Source organism: Mytilus edulis, chromosome 9 (assembly GCF_963676685.1).
Source record: "Mytilus edulis chromosome 9, xbMytEdul2.2, whole genome shotgun sequence".
NCBI lineage: Eukaryota > Metazoa > Mollusca > Bivalvia > Mytilida > Mytilidae > Mytilus > Mytilus edulis.
Genome location: NC_092352.1, coordinates 76,550,973 through 76,570,369, shown reverse-complemented (window position 1 = coordinate 76,570,369; position 19,397 = coordinate 76,550,973). Strand labels below are relative to the sequence as shown.

General features: G+C 32.2%; 1 protein-coding gene across 1 annotated transcript; it reads left to right on the top strand.

Moving 5' to 3' along the window:
* The first annotated feature begins 1,656 nt into the window (after positions 1–1,656).
* LOC139489065 (uncharacterized) lies at positions 1,657–6,348 on the top strand. The gene is made up of 3 exons (XM_071275178.1): positions 1,657–1,918; positions 3,730–3,801; positions 5,863–6,348. Exons 1-3 carry the CDS (start codon positions 1,699–1,701, stop codon positions 6,330–6,332), a joined length of 762 nt encoding a protein of 253 aa, XP_071131279.1. The 5' UTR covers positions 1,657–1,698; the 3' UTR covers positions 6,333–6,348.
* The last annotated feature ends 13,049 nt before the right edge of the window (positions 6,349–19,397 follow it).

Genomic DNA, 19,397 nt, shown 5'->3' with positions numbered 1-19,397 from the left:
CTGAGGTTTCAACTCCCTCAGGCAAAGTTGGCTTTAGACCTATTTATTTTAGGTATTTTTGAAATATAGCTCTTCAACGATTTTCGGTACTTATACATCTTCGGACTCAAATGTTTGGCTTTGAGCGTTCCTGATGAAGGTAAATCCAGAAAAGCGCTTCGGACAATAAAATATTAAACGTGTTGTTTTCCAATTTTATTTTACAGATTACCCTTTCCATTAGTAAGATTGAACGTCCCTATTCCAACTAAACCTACCCCGAACTACCAAGCGGACAGCCATTTTAGCATTGGTTATACTGTTTGGTTTAGTAATGTACAGGTAACATATTGGTACACCCCACAATGAATAACGAAGAACACCCTCTCTTTAAAGGAAGTTTATGTGATAAAACTCTTGATATTCACATACTGGCACCAAAATCTGCATAAAATGTGGAGCAATATGTATAATTCTCATATAGTTATAAAGATTTAAAAAAAAAATACGGTTATATACAATAAAGATTCATATTTGTAAGATCGTGGCCAGATAATATTATAATAAAGGATATAGAGATACATACCATCAATTAAAGTCTTTGTTCACATTGCATAATTATTTTTAACGAATAAATCAACGATAACGTTTGTTTTGACACTAAAAGTCTTGTTGTTGTAGTTGTCTCCCTTTGTGGGTATGGCGATCTTTTTGTGACAATATCTGCATGCCAAAATCCACAGATTAGACCCTCGAATTGACCCCTTTATGCATTTTTGATTTCCATATGCTGTATATGGCAGTCATCTGATAACATTAAAGTAATAATAATATATTTTGTTGCAATTAGTTTAACGATTTGCATAGATTGCCTGGACTATAATTGGTTTCCTGATGAAATGAGAAATTCATGGTTTCTCCGTGAAAAAATGTGTTTCAGCATTCTATAAAACACACTCTAGTATAGTTATACGTGTACATGTCAGTGTGTTGTCGTGTCTCATGTTGACTAGAGATAGAATCTCATGTGACTTATGGTTTCAAATGTTTTATAAAAGTATGTCGTCTTAACTGTGATTAACGATTCCGTGAAAAATATTTTTTAAATGGGGAGATATTTTTTAAATTTCAAAATTTATGACTATTCATATATACATGTAATTAGTGTTTTCAGGGTACGAACTTCAGGGTGTGACACAATGCATTTTATGATATTTACTGTATGGTATGTCATTAAGCTTTCTCCAAAACCTATCCTTGCATTGACAATTATAGTGTTATGAAGTCGGAACTTTTGGGGTTTTATTGGCAATGTTCTAGGTTTTGAATCCCTTAACAAAATCAAAATCACATAAAAAAGGTAGAATCGCATATTGACAGCCATTTCCCAAATTATTCAGCTCTTTATGTCGGTTTATTCAACAAAAGGCTCTTACAAATGCCATGCAAGAGCTAAAAGAAAAGTGGTTGAGAGGGAGTTTGTATATGTAAGTGGACATGTCTTCCTGAAAATTTTGTATTGTTTGCTTAGCTGTTTCCAAAATGTAGACTATTGTAATCCATTACATTTAAAACCAAGATATTCCATCCATTCTTATGGTATCTTTATATATATAACACATGCACTACAGCGCCTTAGATAAGAAAAGGACGACCATAGTTCACGTTCGTGTACTAATTCATTTTTATCTGTCCTTCGTTGTATAGTGGTTTACATTAATGTTTGAAATGCAGATGTGTATTATATTAATTTTGTCAATGGTGATAGTGGCAACATGTGGGGAAGAGAAGTCGAAGCGCCTCCTTCTCAATGACCCCGATGTACTTGGCAATCGTTTAATGCATATTGAATCTTTGCTTCAGGATTTGCAGGCGAAGTATTCGTCTTTGCAGAAGGAACTAGCCGATGAAAAGTCGAAACATGAACAGAGCCTACAAAGTAAGTAGGAACTGAAACATTTATAAGCTTTACAAACTGTTTTCAATATTTTGCTGCTTCCGTAACTTAAATATTTTTACAGGACAGAGTTGTTGGTCCTGTGGCCCTATGCCGAATCCCTACTTCGAAGGGGAGGGGGTAGATATTATTTGTCGAGGTTTCCTTTCCTCAGATAAGTTACCGACCAAGGCTGACAAGCCATTACCTGCCGATTTTATTTCATACTTTTCTTTTTCCTAGATAAATTAACATCGCGGCCAACACTCTGCATCGTTATGGGCCTTGCTGCTCCACGATTCCCTACAGTGAATACTGAGATACTAGATCCTAGTTACCATTTGCTGTCATGGGGAAGCACTGTAGATGCTGTTTACTTGCAGAAGAGGCTAAATCACTCGGCTCTCTCTTCGCTTACATATGTTGGTTAGCCAGAGGCAGCTGCTTTCCTAAAAAAAACAGCCACAATAGACGCATACTACTGCCCTGTGGAACAATCACCAGCGCATTGTTTTCAATACAAATTGATACGTTATCAATGCATTTTTGCTCACAATAGATTAAAATGATTAAAATATTGTTTAACCAGTTAGAATACTAAGTAGTTTGCTAGTTAGAATCACCTATACGGTGGGTGGATTATTTATGTCTTATGGTTAGGAATTTGGCATCTTCCTATCCTCTTTAATCATTAAAATATATAAACTGTTTAGTTAATACGCGAGTAACACGACATGTGTCACTCGAAGAAAAAGAGATCTGAGATCATCCCCTTATTTTGTTGTGGATCTTTTTGCTCCAATGTTTTTTTAAAGAGTGTTGTGGACTGTTGTTTTGTGAATGTCGTTTTTCTATAATTTTGTCATTGTGTTGTCTGTTTTTATATGAAATTATGCTTTTTGTATTTCCCAATAGTATTTTCTCCATCGTTACATGTTTCATTGATAAGTCTAAGCAATCATGTTTACATAATGAATATTTTGTTTTGTGAATAACATTGTAACAAGCTCCAGGTGACACATAAACTTGTAAGTAGTGTTATAATATCTTGCAAATTTATGGACATGTAATAAACAATCATGAATCTAATGAATAAGTGATATCAAGACACATATGTAAATAATGCCAATAATTACATAGTATTATGTTTTGTCTATGATTTATACAGTGTCAAACCTTACTTAAGTCCGTCTTTTATAGGGCGCTTTGAGGTAAGAGTTTTGCTCTTTGTTGAAGGTGGTACGGTAACTTATAGTTGCTAACTTGGTCATTTGGTCACTTGTGAAGAGTTGACTTATTGGCAAGCATACCATGCAAGTCTTCTCTTGTAAAAAATATTTCCCCATTTCAATAAGACAAAGGATAACACATTTAGCTGCAAAAAATAATTATAAAGAAAATGTAACTAATACGTTATTAATTTAGCTCTATTAATTCAACGAATGTATTCAACTGGATCTCATTAAGCTTGTCATGAGGGATACATTTGCAGTGTTTCTTTGTTTCTTGTTGTTCAATTTATACTCAGATGTCATCGGAATTCAGTGGTAATATAGACAACATCATTATAATCTGCAATTTTTGTTTGTCGTTAAATTTTTGATTCATAACAAAAACATGACTTAGATGAGAAGTTGCTTCATTGGCAATCGTACCACATATTTTGTTTTATAATTAATATACCACCATGGCATCAACATGCGATTTTTTTATTAATGTTACAAACATGTTACTATATTCCAGATTCAAGAAGTACGTTTATTTTTAAGCATGTAAAACAAAGATACACAATCTATTATTTTCTTATTCAATAGATCACGGATCAACCTATATACGATGGGGACGTAATGATTGTTTTGCACAAAATACGGAGCTTATATATAAAGGTACAAATCTTACAACTGGTAACTATGTGTCTTCAATCCTAAGTATATGTTGTTTCTTTTCAGTCGGAAACCCGGTTGAAATAGAACAAAAAAAATCAAGTTCTTTGTTAGAGAAGGCGATAAAAGTGTACTGTAATGTTTACTATAGTGACAACAATTTTTAAAATTAATAGAAACAAACAAAATAACAATTTTCTTTTCAATTACGAAGTGTTTTATTCTAAAAACACCATTTGCATAAGTTTTCAATTGATCTAGTACATAGTTAAGCAAAACAATTAGATATCAAGTCGACGACATGGGTCTCTTTCAAGTTGGATGTAGAAAATGCATAGCCTCCGATTGTTTTTAAAAAATTACCACGGACGGAAAACATATCAATCTATTAGTTCAGTAATTTTCGTGTCTGCCCTTTCATCATGTGATTCAAGAACAAATTCAAAAAAATGGGTAACAATTGTATCAAAAAGAGAAAATAGAGTGCACCTTTTTATGTTAGGGCGTGTTTGAGTTGAATATTTTGTTTTGATATCGTACAAAGCGAGAATATTTCATACATCGTCTCGCTTCAGATTCTTTCATTTTTATATATCAGAGCTACAGATTGACTTTATTAAATAAATAAATCACAGTACTAAAAGATGAAATATATGGGTCAAGTGAAATACCTATCAAATGAATCACAACAACAGAATAGGTGTGTTCGAATGGCTATTTTTTAACTGAAAGTACTTGACGACAGTCTTTCAAGTTGGATGATGAAAATGCATATCTTCGAAAAAATATAATTGTTTGTGTATGATAACTAGGGTTTATAGCCTTCAACCACTAACAAAATCTAGTCTGCCCTTCCATGAAATATTTAATTAGAAATTTTTTAAATATTTATGAATTTTCGAAAATTCCAACTGACAACCGATCAGACAATAGTTTTGATTTGAATTAACGCAGACATGATCGTTAACTGATACTCATTAACAAGTTGATACATTTGTCTTTTAAAATGCAACTAACATATAAGGATCATAATGGTGCAATGTGGATAAATTTATCGGTTTCCAAGAGCAAAATTGGTAGCGCGTCATCCCTACAATGGCTTCCATTTCTACGGTTGTGAAAATGAACTAGCGTAATGGGGAGATAATTTTGAAGAGGTAGAATACTGACTGTTTTAAACGACCGTCAATATATTACTAGTAATCTGATACAATGCATTTAAGAATAGCATTCATAAGTTCATTATGTGATTCAATAGAAAAATATGTACTTATATTTGTATAAATTTGGTTACTTGTTCTTAAAAGAACATCGAAAAGTTATTCTGTTGCAAGTGATTAGTTATCCATTGTTCTGCTCACAAACTTGAATAAGACTCCGTGTTGTAAACAAATCTATGTAAAGGACATAGAACAACTTCCTTGTGAAATGCATTTAACTCGAATTATTTTTCCTAGTTACAATAAAATTCTGCCAAGTTATTTGACATGAGCACTGGTGTGCCCCCTTGTTGTCTAAATGATTTTTTAAACTATATTTCTGATAGATTGTCGGACAATTTATGGCAGTATTTGCAAGATGTGTTTTGATACACTGATATAACCCTGCGTTTATGTTCTTCAATCTTCAGATGTAGCTAGGTCGGCATATAGAAAAGAACTACGCTAAGTGCGGTAATAGGGGCCATCTTAAATTTAAAGTGAGATGAGAGTTTTCGCTAGATATGTTGAATGTTTCACTTTAATTTTACACTAGTAATTTTGAGGCAATTTATAGCTTGCTGTTCGGTTTTATATAAATATTTACTTTGACCTATTCACAAAAATAAAATTTCAAGAAATTTGAACCATACAATTTACAGTAATAATATTATTGGTTACATAGTAGTTAGACAAAAAAAACTTTTGATCATTGAGAAGTTTGATTTCTGTTTACTAGTATGTGATCAAACCGTTAAGTTAAAAAAGTTGAACTCCCTTGAGTATTCTGTACCCCATTAACCATGATATCGATATTTCTTTTCAGTTAAATTCAGTTATAAAATGTATATATTCGTATATTAAGGTTATGCTGCAGGAGAAAAGTATTACTACAGTTCAACTTATAGAGGTGGGGCATCAAACATGCTGTGTCTCCCTGATAATCCAGAACTCAGTAATAAAACAGCTGGAGGTAGTAGTCTAATCTATGGAACCGAATTTAGTGGAAATGACCTGATAGCCGGTGCGAATGATGAAGATGTATCATGTGCCATGTGTAGAAGTACAAACACGTCGTCAACGGTGATGTTTCCAGGACGAAAAACATGTTATTCTGGTTGGAAAGAAGAATACAATGGAGTCCTAGCGTCCAGTGCCTACAGTCACAACCCATCACCTTATATATGTGTTGATGTTCACCCAATCTATGTGAATGGGGGTCAGAGAAATAACGACGAACATCTTTTGTACGTCACGAAGTTGAAATGTGGATCAATACCATGCCCTCCATACACTGATAATGTTCAGGTGAACTGTGTAGTCTGTTCTAAATAAATGACCTTTCATGAGTTTCTTGAGTTCTTATAAAAGAAAGCGAAATATATCAGAGGGACATTCAAACAACATGTCGAAAATAAACTGACAACGCCATGGCTAAAAAGAAAAGACAAACAGACAAACAATAGTACATGTACATAAAAAAACGACATAGAGAACTAAAGACATAGCAACATGAACCCCCCTTAAATATTGGTACGATCGCAGGTGCTTCGGAAAGGTAAGCAGATTCTGCTACAATCACAATCGGTTAATACAGATTGAAGTACTAATCTGATAACTAAAGATTTGAAAGAGATGCACAAGATACCAAATGACATCCGAATTACATCTAAGTTGATATAAACTGACAACGCCATGGCTACAAAAGAAACAGACATATCAGTGAAAACAAAACACAAAACACAACATAATAAACTTAAAAGACTGAGCAATACACGAGACCCATCAAAAACTGCGGGTGATCTCAGGTGCTCCGGAAGGGTAAGCAGATTTTGTTTGACATGGCACCTGTCGTGTTGCTTATGTTAGTAAAAACCTGTTAATAAGTCGTATTCGGTAGGTTACATTCAGGAAATGGGGATGGGATTGTAGTTATGACAATTGGAATACATCCGCTATCATCTATGAATTTAATGTTCCATACTGGTCACAAGTAGTGATAGCGTCAATATAACTATCTAAAGGATGATAATTGAATTCAAACAGAAAAACAAACAATCTTGTCTATATAAAAAACGAGAAAATCATCTATGAGCCACACACACCAACAAACGACAACCACTGAACAACAGGCTCCTTTTTTAGTCGTTTTACTTCATATACTATGTTTGAGCAGTTTTTGATTGAGTAATATACTTACCTCTGTTAATTAACGTTGTATAGTATGCACATGCACGGACGTAACAAATCAATTGAGAGCCGCCCATCTTCTTCAATATCGAGGAAAAGACTAGATATGGAGAACCGTATTCTTTTAGTAGTATTATACATTTGCGGAAACCTATGATTACACTTAGAATTACGATTACAGTTGACGAATAACAAGAGGAACCCCCGGGAAACAAGGTACCAATCTTTATGTTATGTTTCCAACTTCCGTCTTTGTTAATTTAGTTTTAAATATAATCAGCAAAAACAACGTTCAGAGGGTACTCTTGTTGCGCAGGTAAATGTTAACGAACACTGTCATTTTTTTTGTTTTTGTTTGAAAGGTTCACCACTTATTCCACATTTTATAATGAAAAACACATCAGCGTTTTAACATTTATTCTATCAATTATCATACATTATACATACAGTTACAGTTCACATATTCAAGTTCAATTCTATGGTAAATCAAATCAATTTTCCATTCTTATTTATATGGACAAATAAAGCATAAAGCATAAAGCACGAGAATTTAGTGAATATCAAGTTTTCTATAACAATTAACGGAGATACTCAAATACAAATAACGAAGAAACATTATAACAATGAAAGAAGCTAATTAACGGAAACATTTATGATAAAAGGAGCATGCTTCATGCAAAACAAAATGTCAAAGGAGAAATATGTTTTTTTTTTATAATAATATGAATCGCAATTCGCAACAAATCTTTCAATGGTGCACTTGAAACTTACGTAAAAATGGGTAAAATAGGTTACACAATATGATCATAAAACCCATTGCAGCGCTGTGCTTTTAAATTTATTTGTATCAACATCCTTTATTTTTTTTTTATTCGTTACTGCTTCCAACCGAAATGAATAGTGTGTGATTTTATTAAGTTTCTACCCGCCTTTGCACCTTATATACCTTTATAACTTGTAATGAAATAAATACTTTAGAGGGTAAACTTTGTTTTGAAATGAACCTCTTTTGATAAGTGCACTCTAATTTACAATTTGAAGATAATTAAACCGGTCTCGGATCATGTTTCAGGCAGACCAGACCCACGTATGTTTATGGAATAGAATGATCTAAATTGTGAAAAAAAAACCATTCATATATAGTTTCTAAAACTATTCGTAAAAAACGTTCTCACGGTCGTAGAACAAATCGCATTCAAAGAAAACTTCGGGCCAATCATACCAATATTTCGGACCTAATTTCTATTTCAAAAAACAATGGCAGACATTATCTGTTAACAAAACTCTGTTCGTTACCGGTTAATAAGTTAAATAAAATTTTGGAGGATTGCAACACAATTTCATATAGCAGTCCAAAGTATGAAATTGTTCAAATTATTATGGCATATTGTTATTCTAAATTATTTCCCAAAATTGATCGACCTGAAGATCATAAAAAACATTTTATTAAAATTAAGTATGTCAATAAAAGCTTTGATTTTGTAAATATTGCCGGTATATTTAACGACCGTTCTGTTAAAGAACAAATTCCGTGATATTTTGACAATACTGAGCTACCTCTTATTTGTTATATTTACAAGAAATCTACCCGGAAATTTGTGTTTAATTATAGTCAATTGTGTAAAGATGTTAATATCAGTGAAAATACACCTACTTCATGTAATTGCAGTAATTCCGAATATATTTATGGACCCATTTCCCATGTTATAACAGGAGATCTTAACATCGTTCAAGACCGAGAGTTAAAATCATTCCTCAGTAAAGGACCTAAATATCGTCCCCCGTCAATTATTAATTGGAATGAGTGTCGTAATATCATCCACGACTCACTCCATACTTACTGTATGAATTGGATAAAACGGGAAAAAGCTGACAAAAAAACTTTGGACTCTTTTTTTAATTCAGTAATGAAGATAGTTGATATACGTATTCAACATTTTAAAGAACATTTTACTATTAACAATAACCACAATAAACCTATTTCTCGTATCAAACATAAACTAAAAGAACTAGCCAAGGTATTTGTTTTTGTCCCGGCCGATAAAGCTGCTAACAATATTATTATTGTTTGACGTAAATTTTACATTAAGGTTCTGAAAAAGGAAATCACCAATTCACCAACATTCCAACTGACTCCATTTTCAGAAAACGAAATATGTAACAAACATAAACTTTTAGCCACCGCTTTACAAGCAGAGCCAAATACAATGAAAGTCCCAACTATGTATTGGCTTCCGAAGCTACACAAAACCCCTTACAAATATAGATTTATTTCGTCTTCAAGCCATTGTTCAACTACTAAATTGTCTATTCTTCTTACCAGCACACTTGGTACAATTAAAAACCTGATAATAAATTGTTCAAATAAGTCCTTCGAAAATAGTGGAATAAATTACTTTTGGAGTGTCAAGAACTCGTTGGAAGTACTTGATAAATTGCATGCTTATATTGGTGAGTTTGAATCTGTTCAAAGTTTTGATTTTTCTACCCTGTATACCACATTGCCTCATATTCTCATTAAGAAAAAATTCACACACCTAATTAAATGGGCATTCAAAAAATCAGAATGTGAATATATATGTTCAAACTCTTTTAGGTAATTTTTTAGTAGCAATAAACAAAAAAACTATGTTAATTGGACATGCTTTGATACTATATATGCCCTTGAATTTTTACTAGATAACATTTTTGTTCGCTTTGGGGATTCCGTATATCGTCAGATTATCGGAATTCCAATGGGGACTAACTGTGCACCACTTATTGCGGACCTGTTTTTGTATTGTTATGAGTTACAATTTATGACAAAAATAAGCAAAGACCCATCGAAACAACATCTGATAAACAAATTTAATAATACTTTTAGATATTTGGATGATATTTTGGCTCTCAATAATGACGACTTCAGTATGTATATTAATGAAATTTATCCTGTTGAACTTACTTTAAATAAAGCTAATACTAACAATAAACATTGCCCTTTTCTCGATCTTGATATCTATATCACTAATGGAAAGCTGAATACTAAAATTTATGATAAAAGGGATGATTTTTCATTTCCTATCGTTAATTATCCGTTTTTAGATAGTGACGTTCCCTTGTCACCATCTTACGGTGTTTATATATCTCAACTTGTACGATTCGCTCGTGTATGTAACAATGTTTTAGATTTTAACGAGAGAAATTTATGTATTACTGAAAAATTATTACACCAGGGTTTTCAATATCACAAACTAGTCAAAACATTTAATAAATTTTATCATCGGTATAAAGACATCATTCGTAAATATAGCTCAACATGCAGACTTCTAATACGTTCAGGTATTTCACATCCAATTTTTTATGGAAATATTCTTTATAAAGCACAAAGGTGTCAGTATTCACCTCAGAAACTTACAAAACCTTTGAATAGACTTCATTAAGAAGGGATATAATTACGATACTGTTGTAAATTCATTAAAGATTGCATATTTTGGCGTTAATATTGAGTCACTGATAAGGTCTTTGCATCGGAACTAAACACATTTATTCTAAAAACAGTTGTTGGCATGACACGGGTTATGTTCTTCTCATATATCTTATGATGGTATGATACTAAACCCCTAACGGGAAGGATTGTGCCTGATGTTCTTATGATGAAATCATAATCTTTCAGTCAGTTTAATTGAAGTCTGGAGCTGGCATGTCAGTTAACTGCTAGTAGTCTGTTGTTATTTATGTATTATTGTCATTTTGTTTATTTTCTTTGGTTACATCTTCTGACAGCAGACTCGGACTTCTCTTGAACTGAATTTTAATGTGCGTATTGTTATGCGTTTACTTTTCTACATTGTTTAGAGGTATAGGGGAGGGTTGAGATCTCACAAACATGTTTAACCCCGCCACATTTTTGCGCCTGTCCCAAGTCAGGAGCCTCTGGCCTTTGTTAGTCTTGTATTATTTTAATTTTAGTTTCTTGTGTACAATTTGGAAATTAGTATGGCGTTCATTATCACTGGACTAGTATATATTTGTTTAGGGGCCAGCTGAGGGACGCCTCCGGGTGCGGGAATTTCTCGCTACATTGAAGACCTGTTGGTGACCCTCTGCTGTTGTTTTTTATTTGGTCGGGTTGTTGTCTCTTTGACACATTCCCCATTTCCATTCTCAATTTTATACTCTGTATGTCCGTTCATCTCTCAAAAAGACATTTGGTAGAACACTTGGTTTTATTGAAGAGAATCATTTTATATTTCGTTATAATTAACAATAAAGAGTTGCAGCGTATAGCCATTCCTGTTTGTCAATAGTTTTATAAGACTCGTTCCACAAAGTAAAAAATAAATCCTCGACTTGATATGAGAGAATGATCATTTTTGCTTCTGAATCATTATAATCCAACCTAAACCAATTACATACAGCAACGCAGTTCAATGCCCAGTATAAGTCTTGCTTACTTTGAAAAGATAGATACCAAAATTTCAACAATTAAGTAGTTCATCTTTTTCACATTTCAACAAAGTCTAACGAATAGTTTAAATCATACATTCGACACAAGATACTAATTGATTACGGTATCATTTTTAATCGTATGTTTTTTTTATTTCTTTATATGCCAAAAACGTGGGAAAAGTGATAATTATCTTGTATGTTTTTGCAGTATTAATGTTTTCAATAAAATAATTCGCTCAATGAAATTTTGAAATTCGAACAATTGCATTTCGAATTACCAAATAATGTGCACTCATAAGAATGTAAGAATATTAGCATTATTATCATTGAAAAGGTAGCAAGAAAATGTCTTGCTGGTTATTTTTTTTAATATAATTTATGGCATGCAGATGAAAATTTCCATCAGAAATCATTTTATGTAGCGAAATGTACAAAAAGTCTATAATTATTTCTGGTATTTTAATACAATGTCTTAATATTTTCCTTCTGTTTTATATTTGGGGAATTCGGTGTTGATGGCAAAGCTTTGATACATTCTGTCTTTTTTATTTGCTACTTTTAAAAGCTAGCATCGATTGAGAAATAGTACAAACAAGGATTAGTCTTGAAGACTGTGTGATTTGTATATCTGATAATGAACCGCAATGGCATTTTTAAACGCGGTATCAACACATCTACATAGTCTAACATGATCTGCAACAGAGTTAAAGCAATAGTTATTGACAGTGTAAATACAAATATCAATATTTTCACAGGCTGAATAGTCTTTTGTTTTGTCCTACTCTCTCGGACGTCTCATGTCTATTGTTACTGATCTTTAATTCATTGTTATCTTATTTCTGTTATCAATTGTATCCCAACTACCAACATATAGGCATCTTTCGCTGCTTTGAAAAAAGTCTGTCAGTCTTGTTTTTTTTAGCCATGAAGTTGTCATTTTATTTTTGACTGATGAGTTTGAATGTCACTTTGGTATGTTTTACCTTTCTTTTATAAGAAAAAGACCAACATACAATCGTCAAACATAGATATATGTGGTAATAATCACAGTCCCAAAAATATGTTAGTTTCATAACTTACCTTAACGTGAACAGATGAATGTGACGCAGTGGCGGATCAAGAGGAGGCGTAGAGGACGTACGCCCCCTTTTCTTGGACTTTTTTTTGTAAAATGATTAATCGGACCAGACTTCGTGAACTTTGCCATTTCCCGTGTATTTAATTTTTTATGCGACAATTCTTTACTTACTAAAAAAAAGGCACAAGTCCTGTCCCTCTCCAATATACCCTCAATTTCCAATGATTTGATGTTTCAAAGAAGATGCATATGGAATGTATACAAATATGTCATGTCTATTTGATAACCTTCACCACTGGATACATAAAATGGGGAGGTAGATTAAATTGTCTTATGTTTGATTGTGTGTACAGATTTTTTAAATAAAAAGATTGATTTAGACGACCAAGACCACAACCCAGGGGCGAACATAGTTCTGGATCGATAGCAGTACCTGTTTCCTCTAGGTTCACATGCGTTGCTTTCAGTATGAAATGTAGATAAATCTCATTTCGTAATGTCATAAATAGAAAATAATATGACAAGATGTCGTTACGGCTAAAAAAAAAACAACAACAAACGACGATACATTTATACTATACAAATATGTTTAATGATTTACTCCGTATATCCAATTTTTTTTTTATCTATTATTAATGATTTAACAGATGTAGTTCTCTTAGAAATTTGATTTGTAATAAAACAGATGTTGTAATTTTATTTATCAATTATGAAGATTTTCTGTTGTTTAAGACACTACGAAAGAAAAAGAAATGTAAACGGTTTCAAAGACCATATGAGGAAAAAACGCACGAATGGGTCTTAATTTTTAACGTAAAGTCATAATGGTCATTAGATGTCATGAATAAAATAATATTTTATAATATTTTATGCATGATACCAGGATACTTAACGTAAATTAAATACTTCTCCCGCGTTTAAAATGCACGTTATAACATTGTATTATAACAATGAAAATAAATCTACAACTGGCATGAATTATTTCGATTCTAACAGGACAAATTTGGTAATTTTGTTAACCGTGAAAGCCCTATACACACAAAATTGTTTTGGCTGTTCCGTTTTACCCATATTTGATAATATTAGTAATCTATACTATTAAACGAGAAGACCTCATTTTGTGTGTCGCTTCTCTTTCTTCCACAATAAATCAATCATCATGCCTCTGTGTCCTATAGGTAACATGCATAGTCGCATTTGTCATCCATTCTTATGATTATTCAGATTGAGTTATTTTGGGAGAAAAACAACAAAAAAAGGAGTCCGGATATGATTCTGTCATCACAATGACTTTTAGTCATAGATAAGACTTCCGGTTTGAAACATGCACAAATGCAACCAATCGTATGAAAGATAACAAAAATGAAAAATAAATAAGCCAATCAGAGCGTTCTCCATATCATAGTGTTTAGATCGCAAGACCCACAACTATTATACCTCCTCATAGAGAACAATTATTTTTCGCATTTATCTACATGTAAACTACGATTAAACTACTTTAATATATAGTCTAAGAGACTCTCTGTATTCTGTCTACTGTTTTCTTTGAAATGTTTACTATTTAAGGGGTCATACCAGTTGCATATATATTAAAATAAGTAAAACATGTGACAAAAGTACAACCAATCGTGTGATAGATAACAAAAATTAAAAATAAATAAGCCATTCAGAGCGTTCTCCATATCATGGTGTTTAGATCGCAAAAATCACAACTATTATACCTCCTTAGAGAGGAAAATTATTTTTCGCGTTTATCTACATGTAAACTACGATTATACTACTTTAATATATAGAGACATATATATTCTGTCAGGGACTTTCTATGTTAGTATAGAAAGTCCCTGATTCTGTCTACTGTTTTCTTTGAAATGTTTACTATTTAAGGGGTCATACCACTTGCATAAATAAGTAAAACATGCTCAACTTCATCTAAAACTACCTCGACCAAAAACTTTAACCTGAAGCGGGACAGACGGACGGACGGACGACCGAACAAACAAACGCACGGATGCACAGACTAGAAAACATAATGCCCATAAATGGGGCATACAAATTTATTGTTGAAAGAGAAAATAGTGATTTGACAAAAATGAAAGTAAGGTAGAGATTAGAGGAAGGCAGGACCTTTTTGGGATCGTCGGGATCGGGTGTTTTTAAGCTCCTGAATTTGGGATTGATCCTTACGTGATCCGGGAATATATATTTCGATTTCGGGATTGCGGGATATGAAGTTTCTTTGAATACTGTATCTCGGGATTTCATAGTTTTAAGCCCGGGATTTCGGGATCAGGACCCCTCCGACCACCCCTCAAATTAGCCTTAGTCGGTCTTAGTCATTTATACAAGATTCATATCCTACTATTGGCATGTTTATAAGGCTCCCAAAAGAAAAATCACTGATGGATTGTCCTAGAAGCATATTTTATTAGACTAACAATGGTCTATATATAAGCAGTTACATTTATTTCATGTTTTAAACGGTGCAAATTTTTAATTTGATTTGACTTTTACCAAAAGAAGCAGTGTAGTAAAGGAGAAGAATAATTGTTGTCTGAGGCAAGAAACACGAAATAATTGAATTTAACAGAAAGGAAACAAATATCAGACTTTGGAAAAAGGGAGAAAGCTTTTCATACCTTGTATGAAATTCTCCATACTTAATATCTTTGACAAAAAATCATCCTACAATAGTTCACAAGCTGTATATGCCCGCGATTTCGCGGGTGTGTTCTAGTATTATATAATTCAAGAATATTTTTCAAAATTGCATTTCTCAGCTTTATATTTTGTTCCAATATAACTTTATTGCATTCTGAGGCAAACAAGAAGCTTTAAAATGGGCGATATTTACATTTGATTTTCGTTTTGTTTGCGGAAAAACACTTGTGACGACACCTTGTTTCGTTGCCATGCCAAGACGGTAACATCATTTCGCGGAATTTTCGTTTTGTACAATTTTACCACGAAAGATAAATTGAAATGGACTGATTTGATTATGTTGCTGTAGACTAGAAATACCTATATTGTATCTGACTCGTGGCCTACGTAAACTGTGGGTTTTAATGTTGAAAATTGAGAACACCTGGTAGCATAATGCAGTTGGCCGTAGCAGGTTTTGTATGTATGGGCCTTGGCGACATTGTAAAAGTAGATATACTTTGATTATACTGGTTGTCGATAAAAGGTCATCATATTAGAATCACTTATAACGTGGTTTACAGATGTTTAAATATCGTAAAGCGTTAATCGATATAGAGTTTTATGTTCTCATAACCGGACTTTTCGTAACCGAGTTAAACTTAAGGCATATAAATACTATATGTAAATTATTCGTTACACTGACGTTTGTTTTGAGACTCTTATTCATTTTTTCAATTCAGTATTGATATAAAACTACATTGGTTGCTATCTAATATTATTTAAGGCAACATTTTAGCCTTGGTTAATAAATAGAATGACTATAATAATAAATCACTTAATGTTCTTTTAAATATTATACGTAAAGGTTCTCAATAATATAGAATAGAATATTTTTTTTTTTTTTAATATTTTGACAAATATAATTACGAGTGCTGTTCATAATGGTCGTAGGTATGTTAACCCGAGCTATCATGCAATCAATTGTGTCACATCTTTCGCACATGTATTGGACAATTGAAACAATGTTCAAATTATATTCATCTAAAGCGTTTGTCCTATTATACCTTTAACATAGTGAAAACCATAAAACAAAAACAGGCAAAAAGCTATATGACCAAAAAAGTACAAAGAAATATACAAATATATTAAGTGTTAGTTTCGCATGTTTCTGTAATGTTTTGTTCATTATTTTGCCTTCTGTCTATAGGTTTATGTGTTTGTTTAGTGGGTAACTTAATCAATCAATAATTTGATGCGACAGTCATACAAGTGAGAGGTTTAATTACCTTTAAAACAAGGTTTTATACACCATTTTCTACATACGAAAAAGCCCGTACCATGCCAGGAATATGAATATGACAGTTGTTTTCCATCCGTTTTATGTGTTTGAGCGTTTGATCTGATTAGGGACTTTGCTTTTTGAATTTTCTTCGGAGTTCAGTTAATTTGTGATTTTACTTATTAACTAATTTATTGATTCGACTAAATATTCATTTTTGTATTTGTCATTTATACTTTCCCCGACCTGAAATGATGTTTTGCAATATGACCAAATCAGCACTTCAGTACTCAGTCATATAACACAAATTCCTAGACTAGTTTGCTATGGCTTATTAACAGTTTAGGTTCAAGAATACTTCAAAGATAAACACAAAAGTAGGTAAAATGCAAAATAGACGACCAAATTAAACAAGGCCAACAAAAATCAAATGTAATCTCAAATCATTTTCCAGAGCATTTAGAACTATTGATCACTGTTCCAAAGTGAAGTAGTTTTCAGCTTTCGCTTTTTAAGCCAGATCTAACAGAGAATATTATTTTATTTGATTATTCTGATTATTCAAACCACATGAAACATTTAGTTGCATGTTCAAGATCCCTAAAAGTCAATTCAAAACTCAAATGAGTAAATTATTGTAACATCACTTGTGAAAAGTCAACAAATACGTTTTGGAACACAAAGCGATTTTGATAAGGGTTGTTTTTTCAAATTTTGCCTCTAATTCTAAAGATAAAATGGTAAGAGATAAGCATACTTATTATTCATATACTATTAGTATTTGGTTAAGAAAAACGTAAACGAATATATGAATTTCAAACTCAATTTCTAAATTTCTTTTCTAGGGAAGAGTTCCACTTACATTCGATAGGGAAGAAGTGACTGTTCTGGAGTTAATACAGAAATCGTCTATTCAGGTACGATATATATTAAGGTACAAGGTACGAAAGGTACAGGGTACATTATGAAGCTTACAGGCACTGTAAAGTTTTATTTAAATAAAACGTTACTTATTATTATTGTTCACATTGTCTAAGCTTCAGACGAAGATTGTTTTTATTGTCAATTTTTTTACTTCGACGTCTCGTCAATTTTTTTAACATAAATGTGAAAACTTGATTAGGACCTTTTTTTAAAATCATCATGGAGCATGTTATTTTCCAAATGAGAAAGTCCCGATAAATTCCGTATTAGGACAATTAAACACTGTGTAACGAATATATCCTGATTTTTTTGTATAACATATTATCATATTTAAGTTCAATATAAGGACAATATCAACCAAATTTATTTTAGATATTTAATCTAAAACTGTGAAAAATTAAAAACATAAGGACTAAAAAGCAACTCATTTAGAAAAAAATTATTAGGTCAATGGTATAAGGGAGATAATCCCAATTGACGTAATAAATAAGGGAGATTATTCCTATTGACGTAATAAAAAATTGTACTAAAATTTATTAGGACAATATCAGCCAATCAAATTGCGAGAAATTACTCTAAATCAGGATAAATGAAATTATCTCTCTTATATCCGGTATTAGTATATCAAACCATATATAAATTTGGAATCAGTGTGAAAAAGCTTTTACAGAAACCGAAATTGTTCTTAACCGGAAGAAGCAAATTTTCTCTCTCATTTCTATTAAAAGAAGATCCAAAGCATAATATTTTAAAAAAGTATCAAAAACAATTAATTTAAAGCCAGTAGCAACTTTGAGTAAATCAGAAGTGACTTCTCGTCAATGGTTTTAACATTCTTTAATTGTTCTCTGAAAATTTGTTTTGTTATATGTTGGTCATGTTTATTAAAGTCTTAAAATATGCAGAGTTTTTATTTGAGTTCAATGACTACACATCTTGCTTTCTACTGAATGTGGTCTGAGAAAAAAATTGAACATTTACCTGTCATAGTAAAATATCAAAATCTTGATACATAGTTAGATTCAGCATATCAAAGAAACTCAAAAATGCAATAAAAATCAGTTTAATTTTTGGAGCATTTGGACCTGAATGTGGACCCGTACAAAAAAGTCAAAAATCTAAATACAAAAAATGTACACGATTTTATTCAGCATATAAAGAACCCCAAGATTGTAAAACTTTGAATTGAACCCTAATGAAATTGGTCCAGAATTTAGCAAGGTAGTTTTTTCCTAAACTGTTAACACCCATAATCAATCCCAACCGTCCTTTTAAGTTCTGGAACCTTGTGTTACAATTAACTAGAGATTCGTCTACTTATACTCATTCAGACAAGTTATTGTCTGGCAACCACAAAACTCCTTTCTTAGACCCCTGTTTATCTATTCCTTATTCCTAAACGATACCAAACTTCCAGTTGATGTAAGAAACATTGTGATTCAATTCCATAGCAAACCAAACACTTATACTCAAGTTATTGTCTTGAAACCAAATGTCTACGGACGATAACGACGGCGAATTCAAACCATTTTACAGCCTACATTTGCGGTCATATAGAATCTGATAAGATTGCGTTGAAGTGAAGTGAAGGCTGGAGAGCCAAAAAGTCATAACTGTCAGCCAAATCAGAAACGCTTGCTTCTCTAAACTAATCATTCTAATATTTTTAATGGTCTATTACATATTCTTTTTTTCATGTACGGAAACTAATTAGAACCATATTCAGATTAGTAGAATAAAGATATAAAAAAACACTATATAATTACTTAAAGCTCCAATAAAACTATATCCGAAGTTTGTTTGTATTTTTGGTAGCATACCATAAGAGGGCACTTCATAATGCATACAATAAGTTCACTAA

Coding starts and splice junctions, on each gene's coding strand:
- LOC139489065 (XM_071275178.1), top strand. CDS start 1,699: ATGTTTGAAATGCAGATGTGTATTATATTAATTTTGTCAATGGTGATA. Junction 1,919..3,729: donor ACATGAACAGAGCCTACAAA/GTAAGTAGGAAC, acceptor CTTATTCAATAG/ATCACGGATCAACCTATATA. Junction 3,802..5,862: donor TACGGAGCTTATATATAAAG/GTACAAATCTTA, acceptor TCGTATATTAAG/GTTATGCTGCAGGAGAAAAG.